The sequence below is a fragment of the Lissotriton vulgaris genome, chromosome 11 (assembly GCF_964263255.1).
Source record: "Lissotriton vulgaris chromosome 11, aLisVul1.2, whole genome shotgun sequence".
NCBI classification, from domain to species: domain Eukaryota; kingdom Metazoa; phylum Chordata; class Amphibia; order Caudata; family Salamandridae; genus Lissotriton; species Lissotriton vulgaris.
The window spans coordinates 201,428,001-201,455,371 of NC_141699.1; the positions used below are offsets into that span (position 1 = coordinate 201,428,001).

General features: G+C 46.6%; 1 protein-coding gene across 3 annotated transcripts in view; it reads left to right on the top strand.

Annotated features, from left to right (window-relative positions):
* Window positions 1-27,371, top strand: part of LOC147679525 (aldehyde dehydrogenase family 3 member B1-like) — a 254,884-nt gene that overhangs the window by 87,557 nt on the left and 139,956 nt on the right. For all 3 annotated transcript variants that reach the window (XM_086943110.1, XM_086943109.1, XM_086943111.1), the window contains exon 6: window positions 1,565-1,646. In XM_086943110.1, coding sequence (XP_086799236.1) covers window positions 1,565-1,646 — 82 coding nt within the window. The remainder of the gene's footprint in view (window positions 1-1,564; window positions 1,647-27,371) is intronic.

The following is a 27,371-nucleotide window of genomic DNA, read 5'->3' on the forward strand; positions in this document are numbered from 1 at the left end:
CAAGGCTTGAATTTATACATTTCTACTGGTACACATTGCTGCTACATACTGTATTGTCTCAAACAAACCTAAGCAAGTCGAGTTAAGTCAGTGCATTAAGCTAAAATAGAAACGTGCTGCTGGTGGGCCTCTTAAAACAGGTCACATATGGTCTTCGCTGGATTCGAAGACCGCTATGGCTTCCTCCTATAGAGACATTCATCCCCTATACCTAAGTAAATAGTTGTTGCATCACATAACATGTGGAGCTCTTGCATTATGAAACTAAATACCTTGGTCTGTAAAGAATCCTTGTGTCGTATGGTGGTTTTATGGAGACACACAGCTATGCCTTTTGATTGAGGTCGTTTGACATGCCTTTTCTGATGATCAAATAGAACATTCCATTTTGTAAAGAGTTGAAACCCTGCTTCTAGTACTATGACCTCTCATATGTTCGGCTTGTTTGTATCCCAGCAAGCAGCATGCAGTGTATCCTACCCTAAGGTAACTGAATCGGGAAGGACAAAGACTAGAAGATGCATGCCTCCAGACAGATAATAGAGGATGAGTTTGAGGAAGTATAAAGATTTGTGTCAATGAGTGACCAAAGCAGAGACTTAAAAGAAGACATGGCGTTAAAAAGATCTGACCGAAGGAAAAGAGTTGATGAGAAGTCCTATATTCATGGGAGCGTAGACCAGCAGGGGCAAGACTGAATTCAGTAGACCTAGTCGCGCTTCAAGTCCCTAGATAAACCATGTGTGTTTATGAGGAAAAGTAGCCTTGCCTTATCACTATTCCGCACCTTAAAACAGTCTTGATATTTGGGGCAAGAATATTCAATAGTACACAGACTATAGCCTCAGTTTAACCTCACAGACAGAAGCTGTACCCTCGCAGTGAAGGGTAACATTGTAACACTTTGGCTGTGCGCAGGGCACCCCGATGTGGGCACAACTGGCATGCACTGAAGGGAAAAAACAGAATTTTCCAGTGTTAAAAATACCTAAGACCCCCTAAATCTGGAAGTCCTAATTTAAAAACATAAAATACAATTTAAATACAATGCAGCCTATGAAAACCTCTGATTTCCTTGTCCAGGGTTTAGACGTATTTTGCTTTGACTTTCTAAAGACTCATAAACTCCTAAAGGGCTCAACTGAAGCACTGCATTTGTCCCTTGCTTGCATAACTCAATGCTCCTTCATTTATTCTGTATCTTGCTTTTGCACGGTCATATTTTCAGTGAGTTTGGTTTTGGTGAAAGTGTTTATACTCCTTTTGGGGGTGGTGCGGTTCTAGAAAACTATGCTTTTTGACTTTATACCTGAGACTACGAAGTATGTTTTAGATTTTGTAATATCAGAGAAACAATGTTCACGTATGGTAATCTTCAGAAAAAGCAATTAGAGATTGCTACAGTTGAAACATTTTCTTTATGTTCCAGAATATTGGTGATATGCCAGGTTTACGAAAGGAGGCATATGTCGTACATAAATGTCTTCAAACCACCTTTAATGAACAGTAGTGTTTTTTTTCCTAAACATCTTTGCTTTGTCACTGTCACAAAATCTTTTTCCAGGAATGTTACCATGTGATTTGTTGTGGGCATGCTGATATGGTGGAATTACTAGAAAACAGATTTGACCACATTTTCTTCACTGGTAAGTAAAGACCTATAAGAATTACCATTTTATTAGAAATATTTCGCTTCTTATCTTTGCATGTATCGGTAAGGGCTGGTTGAAAGGATGTGATCGAGACCATAGCCAAACTCACAAAATCTTTCTTCTGGCAAATATAGATTTTCTGCTAGTTCAAATGATGTTCTGTGCAAAGTGCACACATGCACATCTAATAAATGTGCAGAATCTCCTGAGAACGGGGTTGGTCTTCAATATGTTTCTGTAACAGTATATGTTGGATATGTTTGCAGTGCTCCCTTATTTACAAATGTATTTGTTCCCTTTGTGCACCCTAAAGACTGATTTGATACGTGCCAACTGAGGTTTGGCGCGAGTGAAAGCACGTCACACGGGGGAAAAACCTGTTCTCTGTGATGTTCTGTTCTTCTGTGAAGCTATGCTCTTTAGCACAGTGCCACTACCTTTAAATTTGCAACCTAAATTGGGATGAAAATAAAAGTTGGTAGCTTGTCTTTTTAAAATCAGTTCTTGGGATTTTGCTTATACTGAATGCACATTGGCCTGAAGTTTGCTATTTGTGGATCTCTGCATTCTGTGCCGGGGTCTCACACTTGCCTATTTCATATGTGAGATTTGAATTTTTTCTTTACAGCTGTGCTTTTCTCTTATTCAGTTCATTTGACGTGCATTGGTGCAATTTATCATATAACATTTTTCTGAGAATGTGACTTGTTTACTTTGGTCCGTGACTCGTGTTGATAGATTAGAACCAGATAAAATAGCCAATTCTCACCTGTTAAATAGAAAATAAATATCACTTTGGCATTTAGGGTTATGGTAGGTGCAGACTACACCACCTGAAAGAGGATAAATCTCCAAACCTATATCACTGTGTACCACTATTATTCATCCATTTGCTCTTACGCCTTCATAAATGTCATTACACAAAAGAGATCAGGGTGAAATTTGCATCTCACCCAAGGTTTGTGGATCCCACTGGAGGAAACTGAGAAAAAGACAAAATGTAGCATTTTTTTGTTCCAAGAATGCCATCAACAAATGTTTTGCTGTGTTAATGTCATTTTCGTCCCAGCTTTCAGAAACAGCTAACTATTATCCATTTTTCCTACTTTTTATAGTTTCCACCTACTTGTAGTATGGGGGAAAACGCGTGAAACCCTAGGGTGGACCTGGAAAGTTATACTTTAAAGAAAAGTATATAAAATTCAGCAAGTGGCCATTTGTGCCGACCCCTCATAGTTTTGTCAAAGAAATTATTCTTTGAACCCATACACTAATGAAAATAAGTCGAGAAATATAGAAATGGATGACAATATTTCATCTGTAAATTTGTGCCCAAATTGTGAATTTTCAAAAGGAACATACTGTTATGTTAGTCAGACTCTTCTGGTCACATGGATTTAAAGCACTTAGCCCAACACTATTTATTGTGTATATGTGTCTCCGCTGGCAGCCCTAATAAGATCATTTGGGCTCCAGCTGACCTCTTATGCCGATGACAAGCAAATTGTGCTGTCAATATAGAAGGGCTAAGAGGCTGAGATAGGAAGAGGCTGCCATGACTGCATGCAAGCCATCGCGAGCTGGATATCAGCAAACTGCCTCAAGCTAAACGCAGGGAAAACTGAGGTTATCATCTTCGGTAACTCCACTAATCTTTGGACACCCGACTGGTGGCCTGATTCCATGGGCATGCCCCCACTCCCCACCGATAAGGTGAAGAATCTGGGGGTGATCGTGGACTCAAAACTTTCCTTTGGGGACCAGATAAGCCGTGTCGTATCCTCTTGCTTCCATCGCCTTAGGATCCTGAGGAAAATAACATTTCTTCTTCTTGAAGATAGCCTCAGGACAGTAGTCACAGGTCTCATTTTGTCACAACTGGGTTACTGCAACAGCCTCTATCTTAACATCCAAAAGGCTCATCTCAACTGACTACAGGTCGTACAAAATGCAGCAGCCAGGGTCCTTTTGGGCACTCCAAGGTTTGTTTGATTGAAGAAGGGACTCCCAAACCTTCACTGGCTTCCAGTGAAACAACGCATAGAATTTAAGGCTCTTTGTATGGTTTCTAAGGCTTTAAGGGGTCTGGTCCTGCTTACATGAGACAACACCTACAAAGGTATGTTCCTGGCAGAGCACTGTACTCGGCCGAGGAAAAACAAATAATTCCACGCATCAAAAAGGCCAGCTGGGGGGGCAGGAGTTTCTTCTCCTGTTCAGCAAAGGCCTGGAACGGCCTACCCTTGCACCTCAGAAGTGCAACTGAGCTCCTCTCATTCAGAAGGGGGCTGAAGACCTGGCTCTTTCCCTGATCAGTCATCTCTTCTGAACAACCAAGCAGGCAGCTTCTAGCGCTAGGACACCTTTGGGTATCAGTGCACTTTACAAGCTTCATTAACATGACATAACATAAAGCGGTGGTTGTCCAAAAACATATGCTACTCCGAGCCATCAATCGACCTTCAACTTAAGATTTTTCATTTTGTACTTTCTGTGCATCAACCTTTATGGTAAAATCTAATGAATTAACCCCTTCAATGCTCATGACGAGCTCAGCTCGTCATGCAACACAGTGCTCCTGTGCTCATGACGAGCTGAGCTCGTTATGCCCACACCCATTTTTATTGCTGTCCAGCACAGCAGAGGAATAGGTGTAGCATCGATGAGGTTAATAATGGGTATGGTCATTTGACTCTGTTTTCTAAGCATTTCCTTCCCTCCCCCACTTCCCTCCTCTGGGTTTCTTGATTCATACTCTGTAACCATGTATCCTGCAACTTGCTGATTCAACTGATGTAGACACCAAAATTGTTTTCACCAACTGTGGAGCCCGAGCAACCATGGCCGATGCCCAGTGGAACTGTCCCATGCAGCTATAGAGGAGTCTGGTCCCTGGCTGTCATCTACCCAGCTGGACATCTGACATTATTTTCCTCGTCCCCCCATTTCGTGTCTCCATGATCACTGTTACTCTTGCTATTCCTGATGAATTCCCGTAACATTGTTTCTTTGCCTGTGTTTTACTATGCTCTGGTAACGGTTGTAATTTGTTGACTCATTTGATCCTCATGTAAAGCGCTCTGATATCCTTCTGGATCTTGTTCGCGCTATATAAAACCTAAAAAATAAAAAAATAAATTTTTTAACTGTCCACGGATAATGAGCTTTAGGAAGAGTGGTTATTTTTTACAACTCTGACTTTGGTGTTATCCATAATATCATTTGATTCAGATGGCATTTTGTATAATGTGTTCTTTCTTGCACACTACGTTAGATTTGGAAGCCAAAAATGTAGAGAAATTCAAATGATAATAACAAATGTGGTACTAGTCCGAGTTTCCCACACTTCCCCAGCTAAAAAAATGGTACCCCACTTGTGTGGTGGGTCTATCACCTGCCCCAAAAACATAATATTGAAAAATCAAGATTTTCCTTTCATGTTCATTCATTCTGGCAATTTGGGTAGCTGAGGAATTTTGGGTCTTGGCTCAGTCAGAACCCAGGGAAACTTACTAACCCCAGACAATTCTGAAAACCATTCTCCCATGGAAATACAGGCCAGTGTTGCTTACACAGATCCCACCGGGGGTCCTTCTTATCCAGAATACATTGCAAACATCTAACTTTGGCTAAAAACATAGATGTTCCTCACATTTCTGTGAGGGGAATTTCTTGAGTCTGTGGGGATCTGCAAAATATCTACCGCCCAGTGTTCCCACACTGGGTAGATAGGCCGATTGCATTTTGAGGAATTTCCTGTTGTGGGCAATGTGGCAACATCACTATTTTTACTTTCAGATTCACTCATTTTGGCGATGTGGGTAGCTGTGGCCTGGGCTCGGCTTGCACCTAGAGAAATCTAGCAGCCACAGACATTCTGGAAACAAGACAGCCAGGAGAGTCTGGGTGGTGTGAATTGAGTGGATGTTACTATCTGTTCTTACACAGAACGCCCTGCAAATGACAAACGGTGGCTAAAATCTCAGATTTTCCTCACATGTCTGTGAGGGGAGTGTAAAAAATCAGCAGGGGATAAGAAAAATTACTATCACCAAACATTCTCACGCTTAGCCTGATAAAAACAGTACCGCGCTTGTGTGAGTGGACCTGTTACCCATGACATGAACTGGTTGAAACTTGAACCGTGTCAAAAAAATACGTTGTTCACATGTTTACAGTTTTGACCTGTTTATTTGACTTGTGTTAGACTCACCCGTATATGGGGGTGGGGGAGGCAGCATTTCAATTGGATTCCCTGTTTGTTAGTGCAAAGGCAAAGTGGTTCCATATTTTCATGTGACCACTTCCCGATACACATTAGGAAGCGACTCCTCATGATCACTTCAGTCCGAGATGTGCACTATCATGATCGAAATGGTGAAAGGGACTGTACACGCATCTGCAACTCCCATCTATAATAACGAATTGCCTGGGAGATGCAACCTCGGCCTTTTGCGAAAACCATACAATCTTGTTCAATATTACATATACAATAATTTACTATTATTCATTCATAATAATAATGAAAAACCTATGAGTTAAGATACTAAAAATAGTAAACATATTAGATGTACAATTCTACTACAGGATGACCAGAAGAAGTTAAAAATGGACTAATACAGAACAACTCCTCTAGGTCATGGCCATAGTAATAAATCACTTTAACATTACAAGCACTAATATTTGTCTCATTGACCTAATGTATACAATATATCCAGACATATAAAACCATAACATTTAATTTATTAGATGAGATGCAAGTCACCACAGACCAGTACAGCACGGGATCATTTATATTATTTAGTGGGGATTTTCATGGTCCTGTCCCTTGATCCCTATGCATACAGCAAGTATCTAGACAGGGTAAAAACTAACCACTTTGAGCAATCACTTCTGAGGATTCGAATAATGTCTTTTAAGCGATTCACTGATAAGATGCGCCATATTGTGATTAACCAGGTTCTTCTGATCTCAATATTCTTGGGGCAAAAAAACAAGAAAATGTCTTCGTTTTCATGGTTGGCTGAACAAGAGGGACAAGTGGGCGAGTTCCACTTACTACCAAATTCATTGACTGGCAAAATACCATCTCTGAATTTTAAAAACGAGGATTTCGCTAACGGAGATTCTGTGGTGTTCAAAAACTACTCTTGATACATATTGTCTTCAAATCCAGAAATCTCCTTGTTAGCTCCCCGGTAACACCTGACACCCCCCACCACCCCCCCTACCCCCCCTCCCTACCCCCATTAGCCATAGCTTTTTAATGTGGTCCCAGTATCTCTTCTTTAGATTAATCAGATTTTTTCTCATTACTCTCCGGCTTGGTCTAGAGCTCACTCATACCCAGTTTAAGCATGCAACTCTTTATATACTTTAGCCACTGGATATTCCCTTTAACGTCTAATGCCATCACATCAAGCAGTGATTGTCTCAAAGGAAGTGGGGAATTTTTGACCATACTCTCATCCAGAAAGCCAGGGGTCTAAAGCCATCACCTGTGCTAATTTTTTAAACCTCCGATCGAAGCACATGGGAGTCGGAGGGCATTTCTGGGAATTTCCAAAACTGATCTCAAAAAGACATTATCAGTTTTTTCAATCACCCCTACATTATTTTGACCCTACAGCTCTGCGACATAGATCGCGGCTCCAACACCCTTGACTTGATAAACTTTAATAACTGGGGCAACAGGCCTATAGCTTGACACTTTCAATTTTTGGTTAGTGCATGACTTACATATTGAAGTGATAATTGGGTCTTTGCAACTTGAGGGGCCCATGATAGTGAGTTTGTCAACCTTATCCCCAGGTAATCTAATTGCTACACAAGAGGCTAGAAAGTGGTCCAATAAATTTTGGAGCCCCAACAGGGCCCTGGAAATAAGTAGGGTGCCATCTGCAGAGAGCAGAGATGCCACTGCTTGGCCAGCTAACTTTGGGTGGGGGCGGGGGGATCGATCACCTCTGCAATTGGATAGTGTTTCGATTGAATGATTGATATAAAGGGTGAACAGAGTGGACACCAGTACACACACTTGTCTCACTCCTCATCGCACTCCTCCAGTCACTCATATCCGGGCAGTCCCTTCACCATTCTTTCCCCATCGGACGTTTGGCATACTTGTCCCTGTGGAGTGTAATAAGAATCTCTAGTATGTATCTTGTCACCTCTTTTTTTAATGTATGGCTTCCCATAGTTTTCCGCGGGGGACTATTTCAAATGTGGCACGCAAGTCCACAAACACAACATAGACATGTTGCTTCTGGATGACAACATATTTCCACAGTATGAATAAAAACCTGAGCAATCAGGCTAATAGGCCTATCGTTTGCTGGATTGCTTTTGTCCCCCTTTTTAAATATATTGGTTTCGCTTCCACACCCAGCCAAGAGTCTGGGATTTCTGCACCCTGTAAAATCATGCTCGCTATAGTTGAAGTTCACGCTCCAGATCTCTGCTTCAGATAAATATAATACACCTGGAATTTTGTAGAGGCCTGCAGCTTTGCCCTTCTTCATAGACTTTTTATATAATATAGCTCATAGTGGCTCATTATCTTTCTGCCCCTGGGTTGGGCCAAATGAAGCAAATCCCCCCCATCACCCAGAGGAAGACTTTTTGGGCTCAGTGGAAGAGGCGGAGGGGGCAATCTGAACCTAGATGGGATGCCCCACACCCAGTTCATGGTTTAGTTTTTCTTTCAACTTGGGCACATTTTGATTTTACTCCCTCTTCCCCCTCCCCTGTGTGTTGGAGTAGCCCAATGCTTGATGGTCCGGCCCCTCGCCTCTTTCCATTCCAGTGCATTCTTTTTTTTTGTCAAAAACATTCGTCATACAAGTGGGCTTGTTGCTCCACTGAGGTCCGTGTAAGAAATTGGGTAGGTGGAAGCCCCACGCTGACAACCACTACAATCCTTGTCAGGGTGAGCAACAAAAGTCACTAAACTAACCTGTGCTTAACAATCTGGTAGACTGTCCCCAAAACAGGCAGGCTTAACTTGGAGTCCATGTGTAAAGTATTTATGTGGTCCACCATACAGGCCCAAGAATGATGCAAAAACAGAGTGGTATGCTGTTCCTAACGAGCACTGACGGTTGATGTATATGTGATGAGATATAACGTACTCACTAGAGGCAGGAGGAGATTTCCTCCTTTCAGAAAGGGACCCTCACCCACCCAATCAGAGGGGTGTCTTGCTTCATCATTGGGTCTGCTCCTTATCGCGTCGGCGCTGCAATACCCGATAGGCACCCGTATTGAGGCCCTTTGGCGGAAATCTTTTTTCCTTTGCAGTAGGGCGCAGTGAGTGTAAGGGCCCTAGCGAGTGTAGATGTGAAATGTGCAAATGTGAGGTTAAAACAGGAGGTAGAGGTTCTCCCAGAACTATTTTAATGAATGTGTCCACTTTCCTGATTAAAAAGGTGAATAGCGCCCACCACTGTTATAAGGTCACAGGGAAATGCTCTGTTGAGGTCAATCTGTTTCTTGCCATTAAATCCAGTAGAAGGCAATTCTTCAGGACCGATTTATGATCTATCTACACTTTTTTGTGGTGGTCCCTAATTAATGAAGTAAGTGACCACCCATACAGCACCACAAAAAGTGGTACCTTTAGATCTAGGACATCAACTTGTTAAGGAAAAGTCATAGAGATTTACTAAGATATTGCGAACAACCTCTACAATGATGCAGTGTTCAGGTAATAAAAAAAGGGATTTCTAGTGGTAAATGGCATGCATCACACTCTTGTTTGTGACCATGCACTTGGCGAGTAAAAACTAGCTAAAACAACCGGAAATGTACACATGCTATACACATGTATGAACGCACCTCAATCGGGTCAGATTAATGAGTCATTGTGTTCCGGCAGAAGTTGGACACTGAGTAGTGCAGTGTCCTTGAAAGATGTGAGCGACATAAGAAGAAATGTATATATAGGTTCTATATAGCAGTGATGCACTCTTAGTCTGCCCATGTGGTGCAGTTCTTTCAAAGCAAATGCAGCCCAGGAGACTGAGTCTGTGTTTTTAAAGAGTGCACAGGGGTATACCGCAACCCATTATATTTAATCTCATTCCGTGTGACCATGAGATACCAAAAAAAGGACATAAATAATGCGGCGGAAGGGATACAACAACAATTTATAATACTGATGAAGACCTGAATGAATCCATCAGTGAGAAGTTATTCTCTTGCAGACCAATTGTCTTTATTTATAAACGCACTCGCACTAGGCTGTAAGTCCGATGTATATCTCTATACATCAAATTTTTGATATATATGCATATTTTTATCAAACAAACACACATTTACATACAATACATGAAAATATAAATGCAATCAATACACTTATGTATTGGAAAACAGAATCCTTAATGCCCCAATATTAGTACTGCTGCGAATGACAATTTTATACACAAAAGACTACAATTCGCAACTCACATCAAAAAAGATCGCCCTCATATCAACACCTCTTAGGGTACTTATACATTACACTACTACAGAATAACTGTGGGTCTAGAAAATAGCTCATCTGTTCGTTTCAACCTACTGAATTGTGTATTCTATACAGTGTATATAGCCTACACCAGGACTCTCATCCGTGCGAAAAGATTCCCATCAGTTACACCAACTATGCCGCCCTTTTGTCATCATTTGGGTCAGCTGCACAGAGCTAGGAGTCCTCGTCGCAGACAAAAACACAGTGCTTCGTGTAGTGTCTGACTAGCTGTAAAAAGGACTCTATCTGTGTGTGTGGTAACTGAAAAGCAGTGCAAAACTCAGAAAAATATGAGTGAAAAAGACAAGGAAAAGTGCTCAAACACAAGTTGATACAATCTCTCTTATACACTTATATACATATACACAACTATATACAATTTATACATCTGGGGATCAACCACACCACTTAGAGAAAATCTCCCAAGGGTGTGACAATTTCAATGGATCTCGGCTGTGGACAACAGTGGAGCTGAAAGCAAAAGCACAAGAAAAAGAAGTGTGCATATTTATTTTTAAAGTAGCTAAAAGCAAGTACACCCATGACGGAGTGCAGGATCACGTAGAAGTGATGCTATCGCCATTAAATTCCTAAATCACAGTTGAAGGTGGATAGTAAAGGACTATGTACAACGAGAAAGAAACCAAAATAGTGCCAAGTACTAGAAAACACCACAACACGTGTCAAATCGCCCCCAACTAGGGTCTAACTAATAAAGCCTCTCTCTGCTTTTGTACCTCACCAGTAGGACTGCTTCTATGCTGATCTGGATACCTCGGGGCTCAGCCAAGCGGATCGCAATGGTTATCTCAGGGCTCCAGCTCGGCGGCCCGCAAGATACCCCAGGTTGGCTCACTAGCGGTGCAAACGCTGATACGGAGAGACCCACCACCCATGCCCGCCACCCAGGAAGTATAATTATGCCGCGCCCATGCCGACTAGTAACTCCCAGGACCAGCAGAGTGAGGGTAGGTCTTCCCACAATAAGCTCAGAAATTAAATGGGAGTACGGCTAAAATTTTAATAAGCGTAGACCATGAAGGGGGGAGTTTGACTCAGCCTTTTGCTGGCCTTGTAGCAGGGGCCACGGGAGGCTGTACTTGGGCGCCCCCACGCTCGCATTTGTATTTTGCCCACACACACTGACACCATGAACGCCCCTGTGATTTACTGCAGTGTGGCATTACCGAGGGGTATTATCTTGTACAGAGCATTTGTGGCCAGCGAGTGATGAGCCTTGTGTGAGACTCCTATGTTTACAACTCGCGTGGGTAGTGTTTTAAATGTGTGGATTGTATTTGCGGACCCCCAGAGCGACCAGCGGCACCCTGGTTTATCTCACTACATTGCCATCACATGGTCATACGGTATGAGTTTAAATATAAGGGGTTGCGGTATACCCCTGTGGACCAACAGAACACGAGCACTCTTTAATAACACCGACCCAGACTTCTGGGCTGCATTTGCTTTAAACGAACTGCACCACATGGGCAGACTGAGTGCATCACTGCTATATAGAACCATTATATACATATATATACCCCACGTTTTTCAAGGACACTGAACTACCCAGTGTCCAACATCTGCCCGAACACAATGAAGCATTAATCAGACCATTTGGGGTGAGTTCATATACGTGTATAGCATGTGTACATTCCCGGTTGTTTTAGCTAGTTTTTATTCACCAAGTGCATGGTCACAAACACCAGAGTGTGATGCATGCCATTTACCACTTGAAATCCTTTTTTTTATTCACTGAACACTGTATCCTTGTACAAGTTGTTCGCAATGTCTTAGTAAATCTCTGACTTTTCTTTTACAGGTTGATGTCCTAGATCTACAGGCACCACTTTTCAGGTTGCTGTATAGGTGGTCACTTAACTCCTTAATTAGGGACCACCACCAAAAAGTGTAGATAGATCTTGCATCGGTCCTGAAGAATTGCCTCCTACTGGATTTAATGGCAAGAAACATGTGGCCCTCAACAGCACATTTCCCTGTGACCTTATAACAGTGGTGCACGCTATTCACCTTTTTAATCAATTGCAATTTCTTTAAGAGTATCAGTGCCTGTGTGTCAAGGATTGTGTTGGTGTGTGAGTGGCTATAAGGGTGAGTGAGTGGCAGTGTACGTGTATTATTATTTTTCTGGGTCTGTGAATGGGTGTGTGTGTGTGGCTGTGTGAGTCGAAGTGTGTGTGTGGTTTTTAGGGTCTTGAGTGGGTGTGTGAGTGGCTCTATGGGTGTGTAAGTGGTTGTGAGTGGGTGTGTGGGTGACTGTGGGTTTGTGTGATTTGTTATGTTAGCTGTTATGTGGGTGTGTGAGTGGTTGTATGGGTCTGTGAGGGGTTTTATGAGGTGATTGTGAGTAGGTGTGCAGGTCTGTAAGTGGGTGTATGTGTTTTTCTAATTGGGGTCTTGATTCGTGGATCTGCTACAGAGCACATAGGGTGTCGCGCTGAGTCTGGTTTTAGTACAATTTCTTGCCCATGAGTGGTCCCTCACAGATCCTTTCATCAGTCCTATAGGATCAGGGTACCTCTACCCTGACCCCTTCTATCACTTTAAGATTTTATTTCCTGGGGTGGTGTCCAACATGTCCAGTGTAGACTCATTTGTGCGAATTTCCAGTGCCCGATCCAGCAGCGGGCAGATCTGGCTTGGCCCCCAATGTTTTGACCCTCCCCACCCCCCACCCTTTAGCAGTGGGGGGTACATCTGAGAGAACCCTGGGGGTTAAAGCGGTCTCACATGGACCGCAGCTGCGGGAGGAGACCAGCGGCAACGCCACAGAGGCGTGAGCTTTGACAAGAGGACTGCTGCGGCTTAGATCAAAGAAGCGATCCTGCTGTTGCATTACATCCGGCAGAGGCGGCGACCCTGAGCCCCTGACCAGCTAAACAGAGTGACCTGCGGCTGTGAACAGAACCACCAGAGCGATCACTCCAGGAAGACCCTACACAGCACAAGGATGAAAAAGACAGCCCTGGTCTGAGGATGGCCTACACAGGCATTGGAGGCTTCAAGGAACCACAAGGTTGGGGCCTTCCACGTAGACCCAGGGTCTGTCCGCCCTCTTCTTGCAAAGTGTTATGTGCCTGAAGAGGTCTGACTGGCTCTGGCAATGGCCTTGCCGGACATTTAGACATTGCAGTGAGACTGTTGGAGGGGGAATTGGTCCTGCTGGGGCGCAGTGACTGGAAAACATTCAATGCAGAGGGAGGCAGCGGTGAGATTATAGCTACCCAGCTACATTAGAGGAGGATAACAGACCTCTGTTCCAAGCCCCCTCCCCCCACACTGGCTCCTGTGTGCCCGAGATAGTACAGGAACCTCCTTCTCAGTGGAACTAGCGTTTCCAGGTGCTTGCTTCTACACCTCCGCCTGGTGCCACAACATCATGTCCGCTACCACCCATGGTCAACCACTGCAGGAAGAAAGATACAACAGTTAAAGAAATGCTCTGCAGGCCTGCCACCAAGAAGACAATACAGCCTTGTAATACCTCACAGCCCCTGTCAGCCTCACATGAGGCAACAGACCATGACTAACTGGATGGAGGTGCCTCAATCACATGCTCCAAAATGGACTCCGTCTTAAGCATACTGCAGTCCGACACGACGGCCCTGAAACACGAAGTGGCCACAGGAATTGAGGACTTGCAGGGGATGTGGGTGAGCTGGGACAAGGGTTTGTTACCCTGGAACAAAACAGCGACGACAGAGAAGAATAACGCGACGAACACAGGCGTGAATTGCTTGACCTTCATGACAGTGCCGCGAGCACTCACAACATTCCTACGAGAAAAAGGAGTCCGATATAAATGGGGGCCCATTATCAGATTTACCTTTGCCTGGAACAATAAGACACACATGATCCACACCCTGGAAGAGGCTGAACCAATCCTGGGACTACGGACCCGTCCCGGTGAGGAGACTGCTTCACCAAGACTAGGAAGCTCGCCGACTCACTCAGTGGCAGTTTAACTCACCCACCGTAGGCTGCGGAAGAAAACAGGCAAACCCACCACAGAGAAGAGCCACAGAAAATGTTCCACTTTACTTCAGCAACTACAGCACAGGCATCCCTCCCTGACTCCAGATTCCACTTAGTTCGCAGTGGCGGGAGCTGAGAGACATTGTCCGCTACACCCTAGTTGTCACTCCACCCTACTAATAAATGAGCGGGGGCTGAATCGTCTGCCCGTTCCTTTACGTCTGAGATGACAGTGACACACCGGAGCTCCAACATATCATTTTGCATCTCCTAATCGATGTACGCAAGTGACATGAGCCCCGATTATTTCACAGTTCTAGCTCCATCGTTGGGAGAACTTGAATTATCCAGTTTTCTTCTCTACCTCCCCCTTCCCAGCTTCACGGCTAGTCCACATGACCCATATTCCAACACTGCAACAATGCTGAAGTTTCAGTTCCTCATGGAAGCCTCAGCACTTCCACCCTTATGCTGTTACATCAACTACACATTTTCCCAAAGGACGACATGTTTAAGATCCTGAATTTAAATGTTTGCAGACTCAATGCACCTGCAAAGCGAATAGCGTTACTCACAATGCTCATATTTTATTTATTTATTTTTAAAGTTTTATATAGCGCGAACCAGATCCCGAAGGATATCAGAGCGCTTTACATGAGGGTCAAATGAGTCAACAAATTACAACTGTTACCAGAGCATAGTAAAACACAGGCAAAGAAACAATGTAACAGGAATTCATCAGGAATAGCAAGCGTAACCGTGACCATGGAGACACGAAACGGGGAGACGAGGAAAACAATGTCAGACGTCCGGCTGGGTAGATGACAGCCAGGGGCCAGACTCCTCTATAGCTGCATGGGACAGTTCCATTGGGTATAATTATAGTTAATTTTGGCAGAAACAATGTATTGTATTGAGGTATTCACTGTAGAGTATGCACATTTTCAAAGCGGTCAAATAGTCTACAAATTATTCTATCCATGTTGGAAACCCAACATTCACTTTGTTTTCCAAATGTAAGCTATACATGTACTTTCTCCTCGCTACTGTTCCATGAAAACTGTACTGTTTCACTCTTCTCTGTCTGTACTTGTTCAATCTGTTCTCAATGGTAGAATGCTGAAAGCTAATATTTACCATGGATTTTGTGATTCTTTGTGATGTCTGTGGTCACCATCTAGTCTGATCTTGGAGTGCCTTTGCTTGGACTCCCACAACTGTCTTTTTTTATTCCATTTGTAAATTGGCTTTCTCACTATGAAATTATGGTCTGCATTTTGTTTGGACATTACTTCACAATGCTTCACAGGCTGATGAGACAGTCACAGATATCTTTTGGTGTAGGCATACTGTTTTACGACACACCTGAATTGACCAGACTAAACTGATAGTGTCTGATTTAATGTACATGTAGTAACCCTTTTTAAAGAAAATGGTTTTATTGGGTTCACATAGCATCAGCCTACAACTAGCCACACGATTCATCATGGAAATCATAACAAGCAACCCTTCATCGCGTAACACCCCAACAAACAACTTCCCGCCCGCATCCCTGGGTCGCATCACCAGAGCTGCAAGTCAAATTTATCTACTCCTTACTTGTCCCACCCAGCAACCTAAGATTTGGACACCGCCTCAACCAGCTTCATCTGGCCAGAGCACTGGGCTTATGCAACAGAATCCTTCTCTGGCACACAATCATTCTGAAATAGGGGCCTGAGCCAACTAACTGCCAGGAGATGCCACTTGTGACTGGGGTTCCGGGTCTTTCATACAGTCGACCAATTCCTACCAGGCCTGGTCACCTCCAAGGAGCCACAACCCCTTCTCGCAACACTCTACTTCATACCCTGCCCATCTTTCAAGTTCTCTATGCCAATCTGCGACCTGGGGCTCCCTAATAGCCTTCCAATTGTGTATCATTTCCATCCCGTTTTGGCAATATAAAGGCCAAATCCTGAAATTTGATGGTGACCTTGGTTCTAGCGGTGTTTGGGGACCGGTTTAGCAAGTAGTGCCCCATGGAAAAGGGGACTTCTCTCTGTGTATTGTCAGTGACGGTGTGCCTGATCTGCTCCCAATAGTTTGTTGGGTATGGGCAGACCCACAACATATGAAAGAACTCCACCCCGGCGACTCCGCATCACGGGCATGCTGCACCAAACTGTTGACGCTCCCTGGGGTAAGGTATGCCCTGTGTAAGATCTAGAAGTTGATCAGTTTAAATCTGATTTTCTGAGACACCCTGGGATACTGTTTCAATATTTTCATCCAATCGTCCTCTGGCACCGGAGCCCCCAAGTCTTCCTCCCAGTGGACCCACAGAGCATCCAGTGGTTTCAACATATCTGCCCTGATCACCCTACATAAACAGGAGACCACTTTTTTAAAAGTACCAGAGCACATGACCAGGTTTTGGCAGCCCCTATGATGAGGTGGTTAGGACATGTCCACCCCCACCCCTATGAAGAGGTTGTTCTGACATGCCTAAACCCCCATTGCTTCCTATCTGCTGCCGACACTGCCCTATGGAGCAATAAGGGCCCCTGGGGCAAGTTTAATTTCAGATGAAGTTCTTCCGCATGAAACCTGTCCCTACATGAACCACACCCTGATACATCCATTTGGCTTATCCCCACAGGTCCCCTCCATGAGGCAACAGCTTGAAGAGTCCCGAATGGTACATTGGGCGAGTACGGACCGCAGCCACGATTTTTGTAAGCACATGTCCCAGCAGCATCGCAGCACATGGAATTCACTTGTCTCCAGCGATAGGGCGTCCGGGTATCAGTAGTACTTTGAACAACTGTTGGAGGTCAAGAATACACTCCCCATCTCCTGCCCAAGGGTCATCCTTATTGCAACCCACTGGGTGAGCCAAAGGAGCTGTGCTGCAATGGAATGTGTCTCAAAGTCTGAGACTGCAAGGCCTCCATCTCCTATTGGGTGCTGAAAAGTTGTCAAAGCTACCCTCCTGCGGCTGGCACCCCATATAAAAGTAACAATGAGCGAGTCTAGCACCCGGAACAGAGTTTAAAGAATTCACACAGGCAAAACCACAAAGTAATATAACAACTGGGGGAGCACTACCATTTTAGGAAGAGCAATTTTCCCCACAACTGATGAGGGAAGCATCTTACAGAAGTCCATGCTTGCTCGAAGGGCGTGAATCGCCATCCCCAAATTCCTGTCTAACAATTCAGCCTAGGCGTGAAATATTTTCACCCACAGGTATTGCAGACATCGGGATTCCCACTTCAGCATCCACTCAGATCAGTTGACTGGGGGTGAGTGTTTGATTTGCTCAAACGCCCCGTCCATCATCCCCTTTTGTATTGCTTTGTTCGCCCTAAGTTGGCAGGGTATGCTCAGACGCGAGTCCCTTGCTCACTTGGCCACTAGATTCAAGATAGCCTGGCTGATGAGGATTATGAATCCGAAACCGGACCCAGGATGCTTGTTTCCGATCCAGGGAAGACATGGCTTGGCAGTTCGGGCTGGACTTTTCCCATGAGGCACAGGGTCAGACTGATTTGCATATAGCCATGTCTGAACTGGGGTGGCAGAGTGGGCTAAAGAACGGTGATGGATTAAACCCAGATCTTTTGACTGGGTGTGAGTGTTTGATTGATTCAGATGCTCTGTCCATCACCACCCCCTTTTGTACCGCTTTTGGCCGCCATAAGTGTGGCAGGCTATGCTCAGACGTGAGTCCCTTGCTCACTTTGCCACTGGATTCAAGCAAGCCGGGCTGAAGACGGCTGAAATGCCAGATACCGGTCCTCGGAAGCTTGTTTCCGGTCCAGGGAAGACATGGCTTGGCAGTTCGGGCTGGACTGTTCCCATGAGGCACAGGGTCAGACTGAGTTGCATATAGCCATGTCTGAACTGGGGTGGCAGAGTGGGCTAAAGAACGGTGATGAATTAAACCCAGATCTTTTGACTGGGTGTGAGTGTTTGATTGATTCAGATGCTCTGTCCATCACCACCCCCTTTTGTACCGTGGTTCACATTCAGGGCATATATATTAATCACCGCTATGTCTTGGTCAGCGAGCCCCCCCCCCCCCATCACCACAACAAATCTGCCCCTTCATCCCCCTCCCCGGATCAATCAGTTGCCTGTTTTTTTGGAAAGGGACCCCTGGATTCACCCAAAAATGTACCCCCTTTTCTAGGCATAATACGTGTTGTATTAGGCCTGCTCCTGCCACTTTCTAGGTTGCGCTAAGCCCTTCTAAGATGTGAGATGTTACTTGCTTGAAATAATGCTACCTGTACCCCCTTCTATTGAGGAATGAAAACACTTTATTTATTTATCTTTATACCGCTTGGCCATATTATTCATCCCCCTGATGTTCCAAGATATGAATTTGTAGTTCATGGGGCCCTCCATCGGGCATATCTTCGTACAATCATTGGCAGTCAATAAAAAGCGCTCAGATATCCTTCGGGACCTGGTACGTGCTATATAAAACTAAAAATAAATAAATAAAATCTGGCCCTAACTGCTGCGCAGCGCTCTCAACCAGGGTCTGGACACATATGTCAGAACCAGCAGGATGTGACTCGGAAAACACCAACTCCCAAACAAATAAGATTCATCCCAACTCCCACTCCCCAGGACCAGTAGTTAATTACCCACCCCATCCAAACTCTCATTCTAACCACGAACGCTTGCGGGTAAGCCTATGTCTGCTACCCCTCTGGGTTGACTGTTTGAGTCCCCCAAGCCAGGTGTCCACCATCCAGCGGCATATGATATACAGATACCAGTTGCCGAGGGGGCCTAGGTTCACCCCCACTAGCCCCCAGGGTACCCCCCAAAGAATCATTCCAATCAACAGCAATCGGAACAAAAGCAGCAAAGTAGCTGCATTACAGAAGTTCATCAGCAGTTCCTGGTGTCACTGTGGGAAGTGCCAGACCAGGGTCTCCAGACGAGAGGGACCCACGTTCAGAGTCAGAACCTAGAGTGCCATTATCTACCACCATCAACGGGGACTTGCTCCGCTACCACTCATCAGTGTCACTACTTCCACCGCTCACATTTGCTCCTGCTGCACTTCTCTGGAAGGGGCTGCTCTGCTATAAGTTTTAGTCCTACCAATAAATCTAGCCCTCGCAGACGTCTTCTTGAGGACCTCTGTCTAGATTCAAGCAGAGGTTGCTGATCCAAGCACTCCCATATTTCCTGAGGGGTCTGGAAAAACTGCACCCCATCCGCCGTCGTCACTCGTTACCTGGCAGGAAACATCATGGCGTAGGAATTACCGAATTGCTGTAGTCATCGCTTCACCTCCATAAAAGTTGATTGGTGCATCTGGACCTCCTTGGTGAAATCGGCTACCCTATGACTTTTCCACTTTAGGTCTCCTCTTGATCTGGCTTGGCTCAGGATAAGGTCCCAGTCTTTATAATGCAGTAGTCTGGCCACCACAGTCTGTGGCGATGCTCCAGGGGGTGAAGACCACGCCAGGACTCGATGTGCCCTCTACAACCCAAAGAAGGGAAAAATCAGAGCTGGCACCATCAATTTTCCTCAGCCAGCGCTTGAGGTAGTCCAGCATGCAGTCCCCTTCCACTTGCTCATGCAGGCAGTCACTCTAATGTTGTTTCGACTTGACCTGTTTTCAGCATCTTCTGCCCTGATTTTCAATGTTCCAGCTTTAGATTCCATAGAGGTAAGTTGCTCCCACAGTGTCACCAAGGCAGGGGGGCGGACTTCAGCCAACTTTTGCTTCTCTGTTGTGGCTCTTTCTGCAATGCGCCTGTGATCATCCTATAGGATCCATATGTCTGCTAATAAAGTGTCTATCTTAAATTCCAGCACCTCTCTAGAAGTAGTTATGGCCTGCAATATATCATTCAGAGTGGGGTCTTTGGTGGGTCCCAGCTGTGAAGCAGGCAAATAAAATTTAACACATCAGTAGTTTCTCCTGAGATTATGCCCCCAAGCTCCTCTAATCTCCTCCTGGAAGCCTTTCCCAATTGTACCGTGCAACCAGTATGGTGTAATTTACTTATACGGGGTCATCCCGTGCATCACCCCAGGGGGGCGAAGGGCTGCTGAGCAGGAAAGACTGGGAGGGGGAAGCATCAAGGAGGCAAATGACCCTCCCCCCCTCTAGTTCCCAGTATTTGGCAGCCTGTGCCTCTGAACGGATCGTCTCAGTAGTGCTCTTCAATTACACCACTCTCTGAACGGCATCTGCAACGAGGAGATCACACCCGCCTCCAACACCAGTGAGTCACAGATTACAACAATGCGGACCCCAGCAATCCTCACAGCCACTTCCAGCACTCCAATCAGCAACTATGTTTGAGTCCGAGCTCGTATTAGGCTGGTGAGTGATCAATTTGCCTCACCCCACAAGGGCTCTCCAACCATCCCAGAGTTTGCAAGCAGAGTTTCCAGCTGGGTGAGCAGTAATTCATTACCCACTTGAAAGCAGGCCCTTCGCAGCAGACCCCCAACGTCACCGCACACTCCCAATCTTCATAGCACAGATAGTCAGCCGCATGGGGCGCTGAGGAAGGGGGGGCCCACTTAAGTCAGTCAGTAAAAATAACTTTATTCGGTTTCTGAAGAAAGCCATAAAAGTTTATAAAACCAGCATCACAAATTAATATTCCAATGACATATTTACAAAACCACATAAATGGAAAGGGGCGACCACTCGGTCCCCCCGAACGTATGGTTGGGGGCCCGGATCCCCCCGGGAAACCATTTTGGGCGGGGGGCGTGTCACGGCTGGTATGCCCAAAGCGGCGTAGCCGGGGCGCGCCTTCTTCCCGCCCAGGAGGGGTTGTCCTAGACACCTACACCGATGGCCACACCCAGGAGGCGTACCAGCAGAGGGTTCACGCCCTCCTGAAGACGGATAAAGAGGGCGGGAATCCGAAGAAGCATCCTCTTGTTCCTGTGCTTGGAAGCTGCACCCACTCGTTGCACGTGAGCCCGCGACGGAACAAGGAGCAATTTTGAGAACTTGTAATTCTTGTGTTTCTCTTTCAGCGACTTCGAGGCTCAGGGTTCAGGACCGTGTTGATCAACGTAGATCGGACACTCGATAATAATGCCTGGCAAGAAGGCAGGAAAGAAGTCCGGAACCGACCAGATGCTTCGCATGCTGGTAAGAGATATGGCGAACATGAAGAAGCAGAAGGCTGCGATGAACAATCTGGGTAGACCGAAGAAGGTAATAGGCCCGGCATTGCCGAAAGTTGCCCCTGAGGGTAGGGGGAAGCGGGTTAGGAATAGGGCGGCAGGGGGGGAGGTCCCGGTTCCCGAGGTTCCCCCGGCGAGCCCGGCCAGTCCGGTCGAGACTCCGGTACCAATCCCGGACGCGGGTCAACCGATTCCGGTTGTTGTTACGCCCGCCAACGAGGAGGATATGCCTCCGGAATTAGCCGCTCAGCTGGCCGCATGGCTCGGCAAAAAGTCAGGGGGTGCTACGGCGCCTGAAGACACGGCCGAAGAGGCCAAGTTACTAATGCAGCAGTTACGGCAGTCTAGAGCTGCCACAAAGGCGAATCTCCCTCTTGTCCCCCCTCAGGTGACCTCGGAAGGACCGGCACCAGGCGTAGAGAAAACGGCGGGAACGACGATTAAGCCGGGTAAGCAGGCATTGCCAATGGCGGGGGAGGGGTCGTTGCCCTCAAGACGGGAGAAGGTGGTCCAACATATACCGTTGGCCACGAAAGAATTGATATGGGCTGATAAGTATGTAAATATGTTTTCTCTGCTGACTGACCATCACGAAATGGAGTATATTAAGACACAGAAAGATTTGTGGCACCCGAGTGTATGGCGAGCAAAAATGGCGGGATTCAGGGTGGATGAGACAATCACAAATTGGGCCAAGGCCTTTGCGATGTTTACTGCAATCATGGGGGAACGTAGACCCGAGGTTCTGTCCGAATTGTCTTGCTATCAAACACGAATACTGGATTTATATGAAACGTATGAGGGCAATGAATGGATGGGGTACGATATGAAGTTCCGTAAGGCCAAGGAGTACGATTCATCTCTGACGTGGGATTGTCTCGACTCAATTTCTTGGCAGAAGCAGCTACTGCCGGGCGCGACGAAGTCGTCCTCGCTAGGTGGTAATGGGTCGGAGCCTCCCCGCCACCAGCCCTCGGTGCCCTTTAGAGTGGGCCCCGGCTAGCGACCGCCAGTCAAGGACTGGTGGGAAGGGGGGTAAGAAAGGGGTCTGTTGGAATTTTAACAGGGGCAATTGCAGCAGGCCACAAGGGACATGTAGATTCAGACATGCATGTGCGGGGTGCGGGAATTCATCACACCCCGAGAGTTCTTGCAGATCCAGGAATAGTGGGACGGCGGGTAGCGGAGGGTCCAAACAAGATTGAAGGGGGCCATTTTGTACCGCTACCTACCCCCGTTGATATCATGGCAATGATCCCTTGGCTAAACGAATACCCTGATCATGTCTCTGCCGGGGTGTTGAGGAATGGCTTCCTATATGGCTTCCACATCCCGGCGGGGGATTTTCGTGGGGAGTCACTTTGTAGAAACCAACTGTCGGCTCAGCATAATCCAGCGGTTGTGGAGGGGAAGATTGCAAAAGGGGTCTCTCGGTGAACGATGCGATTGACCCGGGAGTTTGTTCGGTGCGGTACGCATCTTTCGATGATGCCGTCACTATGTTAAATCGCCTGGGGCCCGGAGCGCTGATGGCGAAGTCAGATATCGAGTCGGCGTTCCGGTTGCTCCCGGTACACCCACAGGATCAGCGTTTGTTAGGCTATGTGTTCCAAGGACGTTATTACATGGATAGATGTATGCCAATGGGTTGCTCCATCTCTTGTGCTTATTTTGAGAAATTCAGCTGTGTTTTGGAATGGGCATTTATCAGAGCCACTGGCCATAGCCATGTTATGCATTACTTGGATAATTTTTTGTTCTTGGGGGCAGCCGGCGACACAAACTGTGCGCGGGCTGCAGAATTTTTGCTCCCTCATGAAGGGATTCGGAGTGCCATTGGCACCAGGTAAGACGGTTGGACCATCCACTTCACTCGAGTTTCTGGGAATTGAGCTCGATTCTGTGGAGGGATGTTTCCGTTTGCCAGTAGGGAAAGTAGCGAAATTCAGGGCTTCCCTCGAACTGTGCCTGAGCAAGGAGAAAGTTACACTCCATCAGTTACAACAAGCAGTTGGTCAGCTTAACTTTGCCCTAAGAGTAATACCAATGGCCCGCCCCTTTTCCCGCTCTATTAGCACAAGCGATGGTTGGTCTCAAGAAAGGACACCACCGCACGAGACTGTCTGCAGAGGTTCGCCAGGACATGCGCATATGGTTGGCATTTCTGGCGGATTTCAACGGTCGAGTGGTGTGGAACAAACCGCCAGCGTCTTCGGACGAGCTGGGGTTGTGGACCGACTCGGCGGGGAGCGTGGGATTTGGCGCCATCTTTGGTAATCGATGGTCGGCGCAAACATGGCCGGCGTGGTGGCACACCAGCGGTCTCACAGGTAACATTGGGTTCCTCGAGTTATTCCCCATTTTGGTGGCTCTGATGGCATGGCCGGAAGAGTTCAGAGATCGCTCTGTGGTATTTTGGTCCGACAATATGACTGTCGTTGAATGTATAAATAATCAGGCAGCACGCTGCAAGTGGCTATTGAGATTACTGAAGGAAATTGTACTACTTTGCATGAGACTGAATGTGCAATTCAGGGCGAAACATGTGCCGGGTGTACTGAATCAGGCTGCTGATGCACTCTCTCGTTCACACATGCAGGCTTTCAGGGGTTATCTACCTTCCGCGGACCTAACGGCGGCACCATTTCCCGAAGCACTCTGGTTACTCGGTGCCCCGGATTACAAGACCTCGTGGCAGCAAGCTTAGCCCCCAGGACGAGGAAGGCATACGAAGGAGCGTTTCGTTCCTATTGTGCATTTTTGGGTCCGGCAGGGGAGGACACATGGGGTCAGGAGGATTGCTTCCTAAGGTTTCTAGTAGCATTACACAGGGAAGGCCGATCAGTAGCAACGGCCAATAGGCACCGGGCCGCTATTTCATTCATGGCGCAGGCACATGGTATCAAGGACCCAACATCGTCCTTTGTGGTAAAGAAAGCCCTGCGTGGTTGGCAACGCATGGAAGGTCGTTCAGTAGACGAGAGGCGCCCGATTGGGTTAGAAAGGTTGTCCCTGCTCATGTCGGCTCTACCTAGGACATGTTCCTCCCATTTCGAGACAGTTCTGTTCCAGGCCGCTTTCGCATTAGCATTCCACGGGGCTATGCGGGTGAGCGAACTGGTTGCAAAGAATAAGAAAGATGTGGGGGGAGGCCTGTGTCGGGATCACATCCTGATTAGGGGTGATTCAATGGTAGTCACAATAGCCAAATCCAAGACTGATCAAAGGGCTATGGGAGACAGTATTGTTGTCCAGCGCATGCGAGGGTCCCCCATGTGCCCGGTAAGGTGCGTTGAAGAATATTTGGCACGAAGGGCGGATACGTGGGGGGGGGAGCCTGCTGAGACACATTGATGCCACCCCACTGACGAGGTTTCAGTTTCAGAGGGTGTTAGCACTGGCAATCGCAGCAGCGGGCATGGACCCGTGCGATTTTGGGACCCACTCCTTTAGGATTGGGGCTGCTACGGAGGCTACAGCCAGGGGTCAGAGTGCTGAAGAGGTGAAACAGTTAGGACGATGGTCCTCTAATTGTTTTAAAAGGTACGTGCGATTGCACATGTTGTGAAGTCAAGTTACATGCACTCACGCTTCTTGTCTTCTGTTTGATTTACAGTTTCGCGAGCATGCTATGCGGGGCGGAATTTTTAGTCGACCAGGCACCAGGGGACCAGCGGTCAGAGATCACCGGCTGAGGAGAGAGTGGTGTGGGTCGTGGGCCACTCATACGTGAGGCGGGCCGGGGACTTATTCAAAGCAGGTGACGCGACTCACGCAGCTGGGGAATACGGGTGCAGAGTGACCTTCCACAGAAGGGGCGGGCTCTGTATTGACCAGTTTGAATCTTTTTTTCGAGGAACTCTTAGGGCGGCAGAGGTCACTGCCATCTGTAATCATAGTACACCTGGGGGGCAATGACATGGTGACACTCGGGAGGCGAGTACTACTCGAGCGAGTTTTGTCTACTGTTAGTTGGCTTGCGAGAAGGATCCCGGGGTGCACGATAGCATGGTCCCACATGATTCCCAGGAAGGTGTGGCGGGGGGGCCTCTCGGTGTCAGCTCTGAACCATTCGGTAAAAAAGGTCAACAACAAACTTGGTAGGTTGTTTCGCTCGGCGCAGTTGCACAGTATTCCGCATGGATGCATTCGGGGGGATCACATGTATCTAGAGGATGGGGTTCACTTGTCCCGGGAGGGGAATGTCTTACTCATAGGAGACTTTATAGCTTGGCTAAGGGGTTTGAGGAAGCATGACCTTTAGGAGGAGTGTGGGGGGGCCGGATAGCCGGTCAACTATCCGGCCAGTGGCGGTAAGGTCATGATCGGTGAGCAGTAATTTCAAGGTCCCTAGAGAGGGGCGCCACCCAATATGGATGGGAGCGCCCGGGGGGAGGTGGCCATTGGCCCCTCCCACGGGGAGGCGGCACCCACTAAGTATGGGTCGCCTAGGGGAAGACGGCCATAGGCCCCTTCCAGGGGAGGAGGGGGCTATATGCACCTCCTACGAATTTCCCGGGGCCCGGATATCCGCGACGGCGGATGTGATAGACAGTGTGGGGTGGGAGGGGGAGTCCACGCTGCCTTCTTACAGTCACCTCACACGGGTCCTCGGACGACCTCTAAGATGGCGTCGACTTAAATGGGGGGCCCCACATGACAAGGGAAATTGGAGTTGGCACAGAGGGTACAGTCCTCGGTGCGGCCGCCACTCACACCGTGAGGGCGAGAGTTTTGGTAGTAGGGATCTGACACCGGTTGCGACCTTGCCGTTGGCCCGTAATGCTAGGATGTACAATTTTAATTTAGAAAGTATGCATTGGCAGGATGTTAGACTCGGCTAGGAAAACCTTTGTACTAGAGATTTGTTAAGGTTAGCCAATAAACATGTCTTCATCGAAATGTAATAAATGAAAATTGTACATGATATGAAACGTTTATTTTAATGTTTTAATTTTGTTTCATATTTTAATAAATACGGCCGGGAGGGTGACTCCCTCCCGCCTTCCAAAGGTTCAGAACTGCGTCCGTCTTCCCATCCTTGGGGATTTGTGTTGGGAGGGGGTAACAGGCATCCCGGCCATAAGGGAATTCATACAAATCGATTATTGAGAAAAGATATAATCCTTAAAATTATATCTTTTAAAAACAATCCATGTTACAAAGCACTTAATACCACAACAATGTATAACTCCCACCGAAAAAATACATCAGTACTTCGATTGAGTGTGATAAAAATTAGTGTTCGAGTTCCTTTACTATCTCTAGTACCGCTTCTTAATAGCCATTGCAACTTTGATGTAATTTGAAAACCCTAGTGCATATAGCGTGCGTAGCCAAAGAGTGCAAATAATTAAAACCTTCAGTCTTTCAAAATGGGAACTAAAAAATGTCTTCTTGGCTCTTTATAGAGGGGGCAAAATAGCACAAAGGCTTCAGTTTATCTGCCCATCCTGATTGTTTTGGAAAAGCCACTTAAAAATGCATGGTAAGAAGCTGAAATCTTGTTAAATAAAAACGTGTCTGTACATTTATGGTGAATATTAGATAAAATTGCTGCTGGGCGGGGAATGAACAAGGGAAACCTGTTGCCTCGGGTTGAGCGCGGCATATATTCGCCTGCGAAAAATGTGCCTCTTTTATAATATCTTTTGCATTTTCATGGGTGCTAGCTGGGTTGTTAAAGTAGTGCTCCAAACCTAGCTCATAAAGGTTATCTCTTACAGATCGGAGCCAAGGGATAGATAATGCTCCATCAAGATTGATACAGTCTTTAATGGCCTGCCTTGAGAACACTAGTTCCTCAGACAACCAGATTTTAGGCCATAATATCAGGGGAGCCATATCTGTACGATCCTCTACAAAAGCAAGCCCCAGCTCACAGTGGCAAAAGTGTGGAGCCGCTATTTGGGATCATCAATAGCCTTTTTAGGTTTCGACCTGGCGAGGGGCACGCAGTGCCCCTCCCAGATCGAAAACTTTTGTCTTCAGTAGGGATGTTTGGACCGCCTCTGTTTCCAATTGGCTAGCTCCATAAATGGAGACTA